At 36.1% G+C, this 18,806-nt stretch overlaps 1 protein-coding gene across 1 annotated transcript in view; it reads right to left on the bottom strand.

The window, feature by feature from the left end:
• Window positions 1-18,806, bottom strand: part of SPTLC2 (serine palmitoyltransferase long chain base subunit 2) — a 59,521-nt gene that overhangs the window by 38,504 nt on the left and 2,211 nt on the right. Inside the window, exon 2 of the mRNA XM_034418226.3 lies at window positions 8,485-8,679. Within this exon, the coding sequence (XP_034274117.1) occupies window positions 8,485-8,679 (195 nt within the window). The remainder of the gene's footprint in view (window positions 1-8,484; window positions 8,680-18,806) is intronic.

Below are 18,806 nucleotides of genomic sequence, written 5' to 3'. Positions count from 1 at the left end.
CAGCTGAGCATTGTCCGACGTGGCAAAGAGGTCGAGCACCGGCATCCCGAAATGCGTCGTCATTTGGTGGAAGAGACGAGGGTTGAGACGCCACTCCGCATGATCCAGACGCTGACGGCTGAGCCAGTCGGCTTGCAGATTGGTGACACCGGAGATGTGTTCCGCCCGTAACGACGCCAGATGGATCTCCGACCAGAACGCCTCCGACATTAGAGAAAGAGAACGCGTGCCCCCCTGACGGTTGACATGGCCCTTCGCTGCGATATTGTCCGTGAGGACCAGGACGTGGGAGTTGGACACGAGATGATGAAAAGTCCGAAGTGCCAGGTAGATCGCTCGGAGTTCCAACCAATTGATGGAACGATGGGAGTCGACAGAGGTCCAGACGCCCTGAGCCAGGTGACCCCAACAATGTGCACCCCAGCCCTGGAGACTGGTGTCCGTTGTCACCACCACTCTCTGTGGATCAAAGAAAAAACAACCTCGGGAAAGTGCTGGAGACCGCCACCACCTTAAGGACCTAATCACCTTTCTAGGGACAGAAACCTTCACAGAAGAGGTACCCCTACCCGTTTTCTGGAGAGGTAACAGGAACCACTGAAGTTCCCTCGAGTGTAGCTGGGCCCAAGGAACTATAGAAATGGCGGAAATCATCTTGCCCAGGAGCTGGGACAGGATCCGGGGAGAAGTAGATGAAGCCCGTTCAACTTTGGAGACAAGGGATCTCAAACTCTCCTGTCTCTCGCTCGAGAGAAAAACTCTCCCCGCCACGGAATCTATCAGGGCCCCTAAATGAATCAAATTAGTAGAAGGAACTAACTGGCTCTTTTCCAAGTTAACCGAAAACCCGTGAGAAGCAAGGGCATGGAGAGTGAATTGCAGGTCAGAGGAAGCTTGTTGCGGAATAGGAGACAAAATTAGGATATCGTCTAAATAACATTGTAGACGAATAGACTTAGCCCTAAGGGAAGCTGCCAGGGCAGCCAGTACCTTGGTGAAGGTACGAGGAGCAGAGGAAAGGCCAAAGGGCATGGCCCTATACTGAAAATGGCGCCCCCCATAGCAGAACCTAAAGAACTTCCTATGGGAAGGGAGGATGGGGATGTGGAGATAGGCCTCAGTGAGGTCTATAGAAGAGAGGAGATCGCCCCGCCTGACACCGTCCAGGATAGATTTGAGTGAGTGCATCTTAAATTTCCGGTATAGGACATACCGGTTGAGTCGCTTAAGGTCCAGAATGGGTCTCCACCCCCCCGAGGACTTGGGAACAAGGAAGACACGGGAGTAAAATCCCGTGCCCCTCTCAATCAAGGGCACTGGTTGAATAGCCCTGATTGAAAGGAGGTGCTGAACCGCCGAATCCATAAGGGATCGTTTCTGGATATCATTAGAAAGCGGACAGCACACAAAAGACTTCGGAGGAAGGGAGAGAAACTCAATGGCCAACCCAGACCTTAAGGTGGCCAGGACCCATTTATCCGACGTGGAACCCTCCCAAGCGGAGATGAAAAGTTAAGAAAAGCTGAGAAAGCAGCCAGGAAAGGAGAAATTGATCAAGAGGATCAGTTCCACATGCCTGTCTAGGCTGACAGACTGAGCCAAAAGCTGGGTTTGCCCGGTAACAAGGGCGGGACTTAGCAAATTTGATGGGCTCAGTCTATCGGCCTAACAGATGACCACACCCCATCCTGGCTGCTGTCTCCACCCACAATGGAGAATGCTCAGGAAGATAAATCTATCTCAGCATCTACTTCTGTCCTACTATTGCAGCATCATTGAGAGTGTCCTGACATACGGCATTCTTGCATGGTATGGGAGCAGCTGTAGCGGACAAAAAATGTTCTACAGAGAATCATTAAAACTGCCCAGAATAGCATCGGACTCCAGCTACCAGCCCTGGACGACATCTTCGAATCTCGCTGTTTGAGAAAGTTGCATAACATTCTCAGAGACTTTTCCCATCCTGCTTACAATCTTTTTGGACTGTTGCCTTCTGGCAGAAGATACAGAACAATTAAAACTCGGACCACATGTTTTCTGAATACTTTTCATCCCAGAGCTATAATTGCACTCAACAATGAACTAAAGGGCCACCATCAGTGAACTGTTGGACAGTATTAGTTGGTCTGTTGTGTGGATGTTTGGGTGGTTTAGGGGTGGGGAATTGTGGTGGGTGGGAGTGTGTTTGGGGATTGTTGTGTGTGTTGGATCTCGTCTTTGGGTGTTAAGTGAATTTTGTGGTATGGGTATATTGTGTATACATGTACAATGACAATAAAGTTATTATTATTATTATATATTCACCAGGAGTTAAATCCAATTTGATGACATCTGACTAAGTAATAACATACTTCTAATGTTAAAACAATTCTCTGCTTTTCTATTGAAAGATGTTCTAAATTTTCAGATTCCTCTAAATACTTGTTGTATTTTGATCCCATATTTTCCACTGATTGCACAGAAAATGAATATACTTCTGGGTTTTCCTTACTCTTGTACTTCTTTGTTCTTGCTCAGACAGTGCAGCAAAAAGCAAAAATATCCACTTTGTCAAGACTATTATCCCCTTGCTGTTTTAATACCCTTCTTGTTGATGCCAGTAGAATTGCTGGTAGATTACTCTAAGGGCATAAGAGTAAGAAGAAGCAAGGAACAAATGTGTCTGAAAATAGTGTGGAGATGAGAGAAAGGGTTCAAAGGGACCACAAAAAGGCCAATAAATCAGTCTTTTTCAACCTCCTGCCAAATGTGACAGACTACAATACCCATAGTTCAACATATCTAGGGATCTACTAAGACAGTAGCAATAAATCAGTCTCTTTTCCCAGAATATTAATACTGTACCATAGAATCCATTTTTTCCTGTACAAAATGTATCATATATTAATATAGGATGGAATGGAATGGATTGTCTAAAATATATTTTAGCCTTTGTTTTTATAAATTAATGAGCATATTAATGCCTATACACACACACACATATACGGTATCAGGGTGAAATCTACTTACCTTCCCTACCGGTTCAGAAGTGCACTTGTCACTCACGCGCACACATCACATGCGTGCGTGGACCCTCTGCACATGCACAAACCCTTCTGCGCATGCACAGAGGGTAAAAAACAGGTTAACAGAGGGCAAAAAACAGGTTAAAACCAGGAAGTAACAACGACCAGGCGGGTGGGCGGAGCCTCGCGCTGCCATCACTACTGGTTCTCTGAAGCACCCGCCACCATCTCTACTGGTTCGGTTGAACTGGTCCGAACCAGTAGCATTTCACCCCTGTACGGTATATATAGTGCATCCTCATGTAGAATGCTATGCACTTACTTTTCTTTAAACAGTTCTTAGTACAGACTGATTTCTTTAAAAGTTAACATTTCTGCCAAATCATCTACAGGTAGTTCAAATGCTTGCTTTTAAACAATCTGAAAATAACATCTCAAAATAAAACAACAAATCTAACAGTAAAATAAAATTCCAACTTAAATTCTATGAAGTTTAATTCGTTAATACTGACCCAGAGCTTAGAGAGAAGATACCAGGTTTGCTTAGAAAAAAAAATGTTGAAGAAATTTTGAAGTGCTCCATTACAGAAGAACAGTTTCTGCCCTTAATGGCAAGCATCTTCAATTCTGAAGGCACTTAGCTCACAGTCTCAGACTAAATAAACAGGCAGTTTTATGAGGTCATAAGAACTAAACTAAAATGTTATCTGTTCTCCAAACAAGTTCTAAAACTAGATAAAGAGTTTTACCTAATATGTACCTTTGGATCATTTGGGATCAATAAATGAACAAGTATAATATTTTGACTCATTTGTTTAATTATGTTTATCTATTTTTAGGACTTGTGTTGTTAACAGAACACATTTTAGGTAATATTAATACAGAAATATCAAAAATTTAAAAGGTTTCACAAACCTTTAAGCACAACTGTAGCATTAATCAAATTTGCAATCACCCACAGCTACATTTTACCAAACAACTATAACTTTGGGTGGTTTGGGAGGAGATTATATATCTCCTATGATTCATTCACTTTGGGCCAGAAGATAGAGTGGATATAATAAATGTTAATTCAAATTATCAATTGGAGGAGGAGGAGGATTATTTATTATGTTTTTCAGGGCTTAATACTTTGGGTCATTCAATGAAAATTCTGGCTGAGAATTCAGGACAAAGAAAAAGGAGTACTTCATATAATTTATGGAATACATTGCTACATGTAATGGTTGAGGTCAGGTATTAGATTAGTTTGAACATGGTGCCGGCAGGAGAACAGAAGTTGTATTTTGTCTGAACTGTTTATTGTTTGATCCACAAATGCTTTATACATTTCAAGGAACTGAAGTGGAAATTGCTACTGCAACAAAATTTGCCTTATGCTAAACTTTGGTACCAATTTATTTAACATTCTTGTCTAAACTGATTTATAGGGTTTTTTTAGTTAGTGCATTGTAAGCATTCCCTTCAAAGCATGTATAATGAGAAGTATGATAAAGATATGTATGCATGTTACGATTTAAGAATAACATAAAAAGTGTCTTCTATAAAATTTGGCTTTATGAGCTTAATTACTCATAATGCTCCAAGCAGCCCCCCCCCCAAAAAAAAGAAAAAAAGACTATGACTCTGCAGAGTGTAATAGGAAGTGTAAGCACTTGCTCCCGTGGTAAAGTATAAAAGATTAGATAGAATTCTATAAAACAGAATGTTTAAATTACTCTTTTTGTAATTCTCAGTTTTCCTAGGGCCATGCTTGATATATTTAATGCTTCAATTCCCTGAAATTCTCTTATAGTTTTTGGCTCAACTGAATTCACAGGGATGAAAGCAATAATTCAACAGGCCACAACAATTCCAACTAAGAATTACATGATGTGGCTCTATTAAGCATTTCCATCACCATTATTGATATAAATGTGCTCCAGAAATATTAACTTCTAATATGTCCAGAGAGATAATTTAGTCCAGAGAATAAATGAAAGCTGTTGTGGGATCCAGAAACATCCAGCTGTTAACTATTCAATTATCAACTATTATCAGATAGTTATGTCTGATCAAAATTGATAGAGAAACTCTACTATGAGAACCTGGAGGCAAGCAAGGGCCACTGATTTATAAGAGTGGACAAAGCATCAAATCCAATCTTGTGCTCAGTGCAAGAATGGAAATTAAAGACTCTCTGACAGATACTTTTTCACCTTTGCTTGAACACAGCCAAGGAAGGAGATTTCACTACTTCTCTAGGTAATTGGTTCCACTATCAAATAGTTAGAAAGTTAGGAACAGTTACAGTTGGGAAGGTTTTTCTAATGTTCAGATAGAATCCATTTTTCTGTCATTTAAACCCCTTATTCCCGGTGCTGTACTCTGGAATGATAGTAAATGGGTTGTGACCTTCTTCTATGTGCTAATTTCTCTATACACATCTAGAAATGCAATTTGAAAAACTAGAAATAATAATATTTAATAAAGTATATTAAATCACGAATACATGAAATCATGCATTGCAAAGCGTATATTTTCTCCTGCTATTATATTAATAGAACTCAGGGTCATTCAACAAGGCTGAACAGAGGGAGGTTCAGGATAGATTGTGCTTTGCACAGGATGTAGTAAATCTGTGGGATTATCTATCTACAATTTGGTGATGTCCCCAATTTAAACAATTTTAAGTGGAAATTAGAATTGTTTTTGTAAAACTAATAATGGCTATTAGTTATTATGGTTAAACTATATGTCTAGAATGCCATAGTTACCACAGCCAACTATTTTTCTTCCATTCCCCTTTGTCAGGTTCCCCAAACAAGAAAAACACACAGTAATTCTTCCACGTAGATTTCTTTAATGTTCCATACCTCTAGACAGAATCTTGACAAACTAACCATACTGTTATCTACACCAGGGGTCCTCAAACTACAGCCTGCCGAAGCCATTAATTCAGACCATGAGACTGCCCCGCCCACATCGCCCCGCCAACCCACCATCTCCCACCCTTTGGCTAAGCACAGGATTTACCTTCGTGAGCCCCGCAGCTGGAACTGGAAGGTAAGGCTAATATTTTTGGCCGGCAGAGTGCTTCTGGAGGCAGGGGAGGTCAAAAACAGGCCCGTTTTTGGCCTCCCCCGCCTCCAGTAGCACTCTGCCGGCCAAAAATAGGGCACATGGAGGCCTCCCAAGGCGTCCGTATACCCCATTTTTGACCTCCCCCAGCTCCAGTAGCACTCTGCAGGCCAAAAACAGGGCACGTGGAGGCCTCCCAAGGCGTCCGTATACCCCATTTTTGACCTCCCCCGCCTCCAGAAGATAGACAGAGAAAGAGAAAGAGACGAAGAGATAGACAGAGAAAGAGATAGACAGAGAGAGATGGAGAGATAGACAGAGAAAGAGAGAAGGGGGGAGGGAAAGAGAGACAAGAGACACACAGAGAGAGAAAGAGAGAGAGAAAGAGAGGGAGGGAAAGAGAGAGAGAGAGCGACAAGAGAGAGAGAGAGAGACTTGTTGATTGTAAACTCCTTGGGGCTGAGAAGAATTGCTGTAAAATTGAGTTTCCTGAAGTGGACCACTAGACTCCTAAACAACTTAAAAAACGATATAGTAAAAGAAAAGTCAACCAAAAGAGCAACATGCAAATAAAAGCAAATAAAACACCCCCAGGAGCCAAACAAATTAAAGTTTAATTTGTGTGTATTATTTAATGGACTGCTAAATTGGCCATGCCCACCTAATCACATGACCACCTAGACACGCCCACCCATCCACATGCCCACCTAGACACGCTCAGCCAGCCAGTCTGGGCCTCCAACAGTCTGAGGGACCGTGAATTGGCCTTGTTTAAAAAGTTTGAGGACCCCTGATCTACACCATCTATACTCAAAGAGCTACCGGGGCTGTCTTGACCCCCTCTCACACAAACCATCTGAACTGAGCTGTCTCTTAATCCTCAGGAATACACTCCATCCCTCCTGAAAATCCAAGCCATAGAGTCCATCACACCTTGCAAGTTCTGAAAATATCTGAAAGATTAGAGTCACCAGGCAGCCTACCAAAGAGTTCCACATGGTCTTGCTGCCTTTCTCAGAGATATGAAACAGCAGCCTGAGGTGAACTCTGGAGTTTTGACTCAGATGGGAGATAGAAAAGTGGTGATTCTTGCATTGCTACTTGTAGTGAGAAGCCTAACAGACCCCAAGAAAACAAAGGAAGAAATGACACTGTTGCCAAAGAGATGGCCCAGTCCAAAGGAGGGAGGGAAATATGAGAAAAAGAGCAATTTTGTCTTAATTATGCTAATTATAAATTGAGTGGACGAAGTGTTTTCAAGATTCTGTTATACTGCCCTACTAGCAATAAAAACCTTTTCAAAAATGCAAGTGGATCTTGTTTCTTGTGTGCCTCACAGGGCTTGATTTTAGTCTTGAAAACCTGTCAAAGCAATTCTCCCATTCAGCTCATACCTGGCATAATTAAGAAAGAATTTCACTGAGACTCTCTCTGTACTCAAGGTGAGAAAAGTTCTGATAAAACTGTCTCTGAGATTTACAGTATGAGGCAGATTTAGGGAATAAAAAGGAAAAGGAGCCATAAATAAGCAAAGGTCGACTGTGTGATTATTTTTCAGATTAGTTACAATTGGAAAATACTATTAAGAAATGTTCCAAAAGCTCTCTTAAAAATGACTTTTGATGAAAATTTGAATGGCTTAATTTTTTTTTAAACTGCACTGTCATCAGAAATATGCTTCAAACAAGACTTGCAAGTCATGCTTATTTTTGACATCAGTTGACATAATGTTTTTTGACCAGGAGAGGGAGTTAATAGAGACACAATCTAAATAAAATATTCCCTTGAATTTTAACCTTGGAATTCAAAGGCTTGTGCAAATGACAGATACCTGGAAAGAAATCCTTTGCAAACACGAAGAAATTATTCAAAGACATAGAATAGAAAAAAGTTCATTTTGATTCATCTGACTCAAAACCTGAAGTGGACCAAAGTTATAGAATCAATCACTTTTTAAATACGTAACTGAAAAATAGAAAATTAGAGATTATTGATCAAAATTACACTTATTTCCATACAGTGAGTTAACTTCATACGCATACAAAACAGTTGATAGAAAAATTCTAGTTCAAAAAAATCTTCCTGACATGAAATAAATGTCTAGGAAATTTCCTTCAATGGAATTTCAACATTTAACATACAGATAACCTGGACCTGGTTTTTGGGTGTTAACTGAATTTTGTTGTATGGGTATACTGTGTATACATGTACAATGACAATAAAATTATTTATTTATTTATTATTTATTTATTTAAATTTCAAACTGCAGCTAATTAAGCATGCTTCAGTCCATGTTTGAATGCTGACTAGTGCAGATTGAAAATTATACTTGGATAATAATGACTGCCTATTTTAACACTTGTGTCCATTTCACTGCAAACATATTAACTGCTACTTTGCCTCTAAATCAAAACATTACCTTCTGTTCATCTCTTTCTGTTGCATTATGGCATTTCTCAATTTTCCATTGCCGTAGAAAGTCTCGAAGATATCCAAAAAGGGTGAGCACACCATAACCTACATAAGTCAGCACGGCAACCAGCATTGGTGTTTCTTCAAAAGTTTCATTGAAAGGTATCTTATATAAACCTCCATTATGTGTAATATGATGAATCTGGAGGAAACAATAAAATATAAGAAAAATGTGGGATTAATCAATTTCCTTTGAGTCTTATTCTACCTAGAGACAAATACCGTTAGTATTATGTTTTGCTTATTATACCTCAGAGCCTAATATCCCATTAGCTAATAATGACAATTTAACTCTGTAAATTAATTTTAAATCAAATATTAAATTCAAATTTGGGGCTGCTTTTCATAAGATGATTTGAAAATATTTATGAATCAACTGACACCCAAAGGTACCAAACAAGCCTACTTTTTATCATCTTTACTATTCACTCTAGCCATGGAAGTGTTGGCAACAACATTTTAATCTAATAATCAGATTATTGGAAAGTGGCAGATAAGATGAATCTTCTAACTCTATTTACAGATAGTATGATTTTGATTCTCTCAAGTGCTTTTTGTTCAGCCAGCCATATTAAGGAGTTAGAGGAATTTGCAGAACTATCAATTAATTTTCATAAATTACATCTTATTTATTTTCATACTCTCCCAAAAACTAAACAGGAAATCTCCATAGTTTTAGGGATTCCAATTCCAATATACCGTATTTTTTGGACTATAGGACGCTCTGAAGTATAAGACGCACCTAGTTTTTGGAGAGGAAAACAAGAAAAAAAAAAATCTGCCTCTGCCCCCCAGCAATTTGCCTACTTACAGCAAACAGCAAGGTCAGCTTCAGTACAGCCTGATTTAGCATGAGCAGCTGATTGGCAGTTGGATCAGCCTCTCAGAATACCACTGATCAGCTGTTCCAGGCTGAGGGATTGCCGCCACCCATCGCCACCTCCGCATGCCTCATTTTCAGCCACTGCACGTCTCGTTTTTGGCCTCCGCAGACAACATTCACTCTATAAGACGCATAGACATTTCTATCCACTTTTTTGGGGGGGGGGGGAGTGTGTCATATACACCGAAAAATACGGTAAATCTTTAATATATTTAGGTATTACTATTACTAGAATATTAATCTTGGAATTATATTAATGCAACTACCTTATATAGTAAAAGGAAAAAATAAACTCCTTTAAAAAATCATATTATTTAATTCTCTACTTGATTTTCAATCCATAACAATGATTCTCTGAAACATTAATCCAGCAGGATTTTAAACATAAGCAAGCCCTGTGAGTTTATATTTTGTTAATTCTGGGAATGATGTATCTTTCTGAGACTGAAGAATGACCCATTTGCAAAACCAAATTGTTTTGTCAGAATTCTGGTTTTCCAATGCCTATTCACTGACATGAATAGTGAACATCAAAGTACCATATTAAAAACTAAAGAGGCAGCATCAGCACCTTAAGATGATCATGGTTAAAAGCAATAACAGGATTTCCATTATACTGCTGGACAACATTGAGCGACAGCTGCCAGGTTAGATAACAGTTGTAAAGCTCTTTATGCAGCATTAAGTTCAGGAAGTGGAAAGAAAGGGACTTTGAGAGATACTAATGCAAAACTGTGATTACCAAGAAAATCATTATATTTTAGCAGCCATAGGCAACCACCAAGTTTTGATTGTACTTTGTGCAGGATATAAAACCTATGGTTTATGAGATCAAAGTACTAGTATTAACAGCATGGGACCACAAAGGTTTGCTTTTTCTACCATATAAATCTTCCTGATTATCAACATTTTATTCAGGTTCGGATCCCTAGAAGAGCATGTATTAACTATGTGACTTTCCTGTTGAATGTTAAAAATCTTTTATAGATTTATTAGCCCAATATTATTTGAGATTTGTAGAAAATCTGGTAAATTGCTTTTATCTTTTTACACAGCTTGCATAACATTGATTTTAAAACTGGGTAAAAAATTTAAATCTTGCTCAAGCTATAGGCCTGTATTATTAACAATACATAATAAGATATTAACCATTTTGTTCCCTGGGTGATTGCAAAGATTACTTCTTTTTTTAAATATAACTTAAGCTTTAAAAAAGTAAAAAAAACTAACAGAAAACTAATATGCAAGAGAGAAAAAAGAAGGCAGAATAGAGAGAGAAATAGCAGACAGTGGTGCAGTAAAATAAAAAATACATAAAAATGAATGACTTCCAACTTCTTTTAGAGCAAATAAAAATAAAATTTGAGTTCTTGCACTACAATTATAATGTAATCATCTTTATAATCTACATATGTCACTAATATTCAAAATTGATGTTATTTCATTTTTTCTATTTTGTGCAGAAAGTCCACAAGATTCTTGTAATTGGTATTAAATTTAGCCAGTATCTTTTCTCTAATCAGTCATCATTTTAGTCATCCCAGCCAGCTCCATCAGCTTTACCAACCACCCTTCCATTGTAAGTATCATTGAAACCTTCCAACATTGGGCTTAAAGAAGACATAGCTGCTCTTATCACATACTGTATGAGGACAAAGTACCATGCAATTTTTCCAAACTTTTGTCCACCAGTGCTAAAAGAAATGTTTCAGATCTTAACTGTATATTGACCTTTTAAAAAAAAAAATGCACTTCAGTCCAGTAATTATTAATGTTTTTACAAGTCCACCAAAAATGGTAAAATAATAATAATAATAATAATAATAATAAATAAATTATTATTATTATTATTATTATTATTATTATTATTATTATTATTATTATTATTTTATTTCTATACCGCCCTTCTTCCGAAGGACTCAGGGCGGTGTACAGCCTATTTAAAAACACAGACAAATAACAATTTAAAATTTAAAATAATTAAATAAATTGGCTCAGATTTAAAACCCCAAAAAATTTAAATACCCCAATTTAAGACTATTTTGTTGATAGGGACTAAAAAGTCCCTTCCTAGTGTTTATGTGTTAGAAGTTCCATTATATATATTTTCAATTTGTCCAGTGACAAATACCATCTATACATTATTTTATACAGATTCTCTTTCAGACTGTAACATAGTGTAAATTTCAACTCCTTGGTTCACATGTTTTCCCACTGCTGCATTTGTATACTATATACAACATTTGTAACCCACCTTACTGTTCATCCTGTTTCTAATCCCAACAGAAATTTATACCTTTTAACAATAAGATGTTCATTATTACTTGATCTTTAGTACATAATTCAACTTGAAATGCAGTTTTATCCTACTCAAAACCATACATTATTTTATCCAATTTAATTCTGAGACTAGCATGTTTGTAAAGCTAACATCCAAGTATTTTACTTTTTTCTCAATCTTAAAACTTGTTCATCAATTCTACTTGATGCTATAACTTCATATTTTTATTAAGATATTTATTTTTTGTTTGTTAATCAAGTCAGATAGCATACCAAATTATTTTAGTTTTCTCATTGACAACTCTATCCTTTTCAACGTATCTTCCAATACCAATACCACATCATCTACAAATGCTCTCAATTTTTGTCTCTTTTTTAATGTCTTTACCCCCATTATCCCCTCATCTTGGTTTATATCTCTATTCAAAACTTCCAAAACCAATGTAAACAGTAGTGGGGATAATGAGCATTCTTGTGTGGTTCTTTATTTACTCTCAAAGGGTGTTGTTAAATTTACATTTAAAATAATTTGTGCTTTCTGTGACGTATATGTTGATTTTATCCATGTTATAAACTTACCAAAAACCATAGCTTCTAGAACTTTAAACAGGAAAGACTAATCAAGAATATCAAAAGCTTTCTCTGTATCTACTGTAAGATAATTAATACTGCTTGGTTTTTGTTGTGTTTTTCCAAATATTCTATAATATCTAAACCTGTCCTCACATTATCTTTCAGATATCTTTTGGTAAGAATTTGCATTGGTCACAATGAATAAATTATTGTAGGACTGTTTTCAGTCTATGAGCAAATATTCTAAATATTTTATAGTCATATTCAGTAGTGATTATAGGTCTACAATTTTTAGTTAGGTTTAAGTCTTGTCCCTCTATGGGTATTAATGAAATGCTGGCTTTCCATGATTCTGGCAACTGCTCTTATATTGTATGATATAATTCAATGTATTCTGAAGGAGTTATGAATGCTCATTTTCAAAACATCATTATGAATGCTCATTTTCAAAACATCAATAATAATTCCTGAGAGTCCATGTGGACCTGGTGCCTTTTCTGGTTTGATCATTTTATAACTTCTAAAATTTCCATTATTGTCACACTTCAGGATAATTCATAATCTGTCTTTGTGTATCTGAAAGTCATGGTAAATTTTGCTTTTCAAAGTAACATTCTATTTTTACAGGAAAATGCCCTGCCTTTCATACAAATTAGAGTAGTAATATTGATGTAAAATTTATTGTATAACATAATTATCCAATAAAATTGTATCTCCCTCTTGCAGCTTCAATATTTCAACATGACTGAAGTAGTAATAATAGCTTCAAGATCACCCCCTTTTTCTTCTTTTCTTAATTTGCAAGCCATTTCTCTGATTTGTAGACAAATTCAAAATTTTTCTTCAACACAGTTGAGTTGAGTTTTCATGTCTCTTAGTGCCAACATGGATAATTGATGTTGTAAGCATTTTGTTGGATATGAAATATCTTTGTGCAGAGATTATTTCTGTACATAATTAATCTTTCCCGGTATGGATTTATTATTTTTGAATGAAACAAGGAAAAAATAAGAAGAAAGCAAAAAAGAAAGCAAAAGCATGAAAAATACATGAACTTTATATGAGAATGAAAATATGGTTTCATTTTTTTAAAAAAATAAGACAAAACAAAAAATGAAGAAAAACACTGCAAGAAAAAGCAGTCTAGTAGCCACCTTCTCTTTCATTCCCAGACTTTTTTTCCCAGCCATCAATTGCTACTTAAATATTTTTATCGTATATTTTGGACACCTGCAATTATAGAAAATATATACAGTAGCTTAGGCTTCAACTGTAGAATTTTTGGTGCTCTCGGAGTATGGTTGTTTGCAGATATTTCATTGTCCAATTGAGTAACATCAGTGGTAATCAATTTGGGATTAGCTTGCCTTGCTAATGTTGCTGGGGTATGTTTTCTCCTTGAAAGTTCTTTGATTAGAGTATTGTTTTCTGCTTGATTGCTTGTTTGATTTACTCATCTGGGTGTTGATTACTGTACATAATGTCTTTTCACCTTTGTGTTTCAGTTCTTAACTTTTTTATTGTCTTTTTTGAATGACGATACAATCTGCTATGAGTACTGAGAGTGATGATTCCATGGGTGTTCCTCTTGATTTGTTTGTCATAGCAGAAACTGTGATGCAGTCTCTAGAAACTATAGCATTCCACAACTACAACTAAAAGTAGGGATCCAGTACACAGACAATACTTTTGTCATAATAAAAGAAGGAACACCTAGAGAAACACCTCAAACAATCAATAAGAAAACAAGAAAAAAAAATAGCATATTACCCTTCCAGGATATCCTCATAAGCAGAGGAAATGACAGCAGATTAGAAACCCAAGTTTGAAGTTGCAATGGCACTGAAAGAAGTGTTTTTCACACGTACAACTGTTGCAGCATCTCCATGGTCATGTGCAGGGTGGATAATTCATGATTTTTTAAAAAAAATCAAAAAAATCAGATTTTTTTTTATTTAAATTGGATTTTTTTGATTTAAATTGGATTTTTTTATTTTTATCGAATTTATTTTAATAAAAAACTTTTGGGGTAAAAATCTATCGTAAGATAGTTTTCTATTTAAGATACATAAATAATTTAGTTTATTCAGCATGAAATGGAGCTTAGTTATGTAGCACGAGGCTGTATATTCTGCAACACTGGGACTATTGGTGAGTCAACAGTGGGTCAAAGGAGTAGCAGAGATGACAGTTGCTCTTTAAAAATTATGATTTAAATCGAGTTGATTTAAATCAAGCCTTTTTACTAGTGATTTAAATCATGATTTAAATTGTGATTTAAATCAACTCGATTTAAATCAAATCCACCCTGGTCATGTGATCAAAATTCAGACACTTTGGCATCTGGCATGTAATTATGATGGTTGCAGTGCCCAGGGTTAGGTGATCAACTTTGGTGACCTTCTGAAAAGCAAGGTCAGTGGGGAAGTCAGATTCATTTAACAACTGTGCTACTAATGTAATAACTGCAGTAATTCACTTAATTGTGGCAAAAAAATAAAATGTAACAAAACTCGCTTAACAGCTTGCTTAACTTGCTTAGCAACAGAAATTTTAGGCTCAATTTTAGTCGTAAATCGAGACTTACCTATACTAGAAAAAGCCTTAGCTTTTTCTCTTCTAGTCCAAGAAGTCCTGCTTGAGAACCCTACCATTTCAGACAAGAGGCTGTCCAGTCTCTTCTTAAAAGCCTCCAGTGATGGAGCACCCACAAATTCTGATGGCATTGGGTAACTATTCTCACCATTACGGAATTTCTCCTTAGTTTTAGGTGGCTCCTCTCCTTGTTTACTTTCCATCCATTATCTTCCCTTCCCTTCTGGTGCTCTGAAAAAGAGGCTGGTCCCCTCTTTGTGGTAGCTCCACAAATATTGAAACACTGCTATCATGTCTCCCCTAGTCCTTCTTTTCAGTAGACATACCCAATTCCTGCAACTGTTCTTCATATAGTTTAGTCTTCAGTTCCCTAATCTTCTTAGTTACTTGTCTCTGCACTCTTTCCAGAATCTCAACATCTTTTTTATATTGTGGTGACCAAAACTGGATGCAGAATTCCAAGTGTGGTCTTGCTAAGGCTTTATAAAACAGTTCTAATACTTCACAAGAACTTGATTCTATCCCTCTATTAATAGTCTAGAATTGCATTGGCTTTTTTGGCTGCCGCTGCACATTGCTAGCTCATATTTAAGTGATTGTCCACTCTTACAGTTACTGCTATTGAGCCAGGTTTCATCTCATCCGTAACTGTACTATTGGTTTTTTTTGGTTTTTTTTTTTTTGCCTAAGAAATCCAATCTATATTGGATTTCATTTTGCTAGATAGTGGCCAGTGTTCACGTCTCTTGAGATCCATTTGGAACTTGGGCCCTTCTTCTAGGGTATTGGCTATTCCTGACAGTTTAGCGTCATCTGCATATTTGATGAGTTCCCCTTCTATTCCCTTATCTAGATCATTTATAAAGATATTGAAGAGTACTGGGCCTAAAATGGAACCTTGCGGTACTCCACTGCTTCCTTCTTTTCATGTAGATGTAGTTTTGTTAATACATTGAGTATGGTTTGTCAGCATTATAAATCCATCTGATGGTGTTGCTGTCTATCCCACATTTTTCTAGCTTACCAAGAATTAGCTTGTGGTCTAGTTTGTCAACTGTTTTACTGAAATCCAAGCATACTATGTCCATAGCATTTCGCTAGTTCAGCCACTTTGTCAAAGAATGAAACAATCTGTTTTTGACAAATCCATATTGGCTTCTGGTTATAACTTTGCTTGCTTTTAGGTGTTCAAACATTTGTTGCTTGATTATCTTTTCCAGGATATTCCCAAGTATTGATGGTCTGTAGTGTCTGAGTCTATTTTCCTCCCCTTTCTTGAAGATGGGAGTTACATCAGCTCTTTTCCAGTCCTTAGGTAGTTCCCCAGTGCTCCAAAAACTTCGAAAGACATGGTACAATGGTTCCAAGATCACACTACCAGTTCCTTCAGAACTCTAGGATGTAATCTGTTAGGACCCAATGATTTGAATTTGTCTAGAGTCGACAGGTATTCTCTTATATTTTTCTTGCTTATTTTAATTTACATTTCTAATATATCTTCTACGGCTTTGTTTTTGGTAAGTTGGGTTGCATTTTATTTTTGTGTGAAGACAGATACAAAGAATGAATTAAGCAGTTCTGCTTTCTCTCTATTGTCTGTTACTTCTTGCTATCTTCTCCCATTAGTGGACCTATTGTTTGATCTTTTTCTTGTTTTTTTATGCGCTGAAAGAAATTATTAATTTCGACATTTGTTGCAAGTGTTACTTCATTCCGAGCCTTGGCTTTCCTGACTTCCTTTGCAGGTTTGAGCTATTTGTTGGTATTCTGCCTTAGATTTTTTTGTAGACTTTTCTCTTTTAGTTTGTCAGGGAGTTTTTTTTGCAACCACGCTGGTTTCTTCTTTTTCTTTTTCAATGGTATAGAGCTGGACTGGGCTTTTATAATCATATTTTTCAGAGTTTCCCAAGTTTCTTGAGTTGATTTCTCCTTTAAGATTTTCATCCATGGGCTCCTTCCCAAGCTCTGAGTTTGTTAAAATCAGCTCTTTTAAAGTCTAAGACACTGGTTTGATTATACTCTATTGCTTGTGTCTGCATTATATTGAAATCTATTATGACATGGTGATTCTCCCCCCAAATTCCTGCAAAGTTGCCAGCTACTTTGGTTAGGAACCTGTTCAATCTCCCACTTTATGCAGAGTTTGCTTCCCAGCTGTAATTTGTGCAGAATATATTAAAATTTAGGGGATTATATATATTAAAAAACAATTTAAAAGATATGAAATTAATATGCTAACTGCTAACATCCATGAATTCTATGGATATTAATTGCAATTCCATTTAATGTTTCTAAATTAATGTTATTAAAATGAATATTACTCTTAACCGATTTAAATTTTAAGAAGCATTTCCAACTTATTTCCAAATAGATTATTTTGTTCAGATAAACAATATACTGAGGAATGTTCTACAGGAAGAATAGACCATGAAGACTTTCATTAATGAAGCTGAAATTATTTTTTGATGAAGAAAGTTTTATTTATTTGACTTTAAATAATCACTGGGCATTTACCACCTACATTTATGTGGAATGAGAATTTTATTGAATATTAATCTGTATAGGCTTTATTATAAGAGCATTATTTACTTCTATTAGAATATTGGCAGTCATCTGGATCAACAAATGGCGTTTTCATTTTTTTATTTGACAGCACTTACAAGTATATGGGACATACAATGCATATGATGTTGAGTACCTTGAATATTTAACTTTACGGAAAAATTCTACTTTATACTAGAAACTTGAAAATATATTTAATGATGAATACAATAAATAGGTGGAATATCACTGGATGCAAGTCTTTAAAAAATCTTGCAAATGCTAAATAAATCTCAAGTCTAATTTGTATTGGATACTCCAAAGAATGCATGAGAAAAGAGATATAAATATAATATTTATATTAGATATAAAATAATGATGATAATATTATCATCCATTTTGGCGGTTCTATGGGCCAGGTCTCTCTACATCTTGCACTAATAAAATAAATTTATGGGAAAATATTTTTATATTAATTTTGAGTTATATTCCAAAATTGTGGAATTGACCATTTTTGACAAACTGAGGTTATAAAAGGCATAGGGAACATCTAAAACAATATATTGAGAGTCTCAAAAATCACATATCAGGCCTGGATTCAAGAAATGTGTATATCGTACCAGTTTTTTAAGGCTATTTTTCTGCTAATCAAAAAGGATATTTAGCACAGATTTTACAATATTTTACCACACCAGACAATATTTATGGATACTTGGATATTCTGTCATTGGAATATATGTGTGATATATTTATATGATTTATATTAATTCAATAGGTAAATTACTGGGAGTTGTGCCACTTTTGAGTTATTTTGTTTTCATAATAGAATTTCATAATTAATTGGGTTATCTGATAGAAGGGTGTGCATATTTTTTGTTTTTAGGTGATCTTACGGCATTTTTGTTGTAAATTGCTTCCCCTATATTTTCTTTAACGATTGCAAATAATAATGTAATCTCAAAGAACTTGCTTTTGAAATGATTTCTCTTAGAATGATTAAGTTTTTATCTATCATGGATCTTAGCCTTTTGGACCACAGATTTCTCATTATTATAAGACTTAAACTGGGTAGCACTGGCTCCTGGGGACAAGTCAGTTAAAGAATACCGCACAACTAACAATCTGCAATTACAGGCGTCAAGCCAACAGGGAGCAGTCAACTGGGATGATGTTGTCTATTTAATGGTTTGTTAATATATAGCTTTGAAAGGAAGACAAGTGGTCAAATGTTTTGGAAACTCATAGTTTGAATAGCTTCCAAGACCAATTAAGAATACATGTATAAATAACACTGGGATAAGAGCAAGCCACCAGCTCTGGGTTATAAAATTTGGAGGATCATCAGATGGCAGAAGAATCTTTGGTACTCTATGCTAATTCCATAACTGGATTTTGCA

Source organism: Pantherophis guttatus, chromosome 1 (assembly GCF_059756535.1).
Source record: "Pantherophis guttatus breed Tessera chromosome 1, ASM5975653v1, whole genome shotgun sequence".
NCBI lineage: Eukaryota > Metazoa > Chordata > Lepidosauria > Squamata > Colubridae > Pantherophis > Pantherophis guttatus.
The sequence above is the reverse complement of the archived record's forward strand: the minus strand, read 5'-3'. Positions and strand labels throughout refer to the sequence as shown.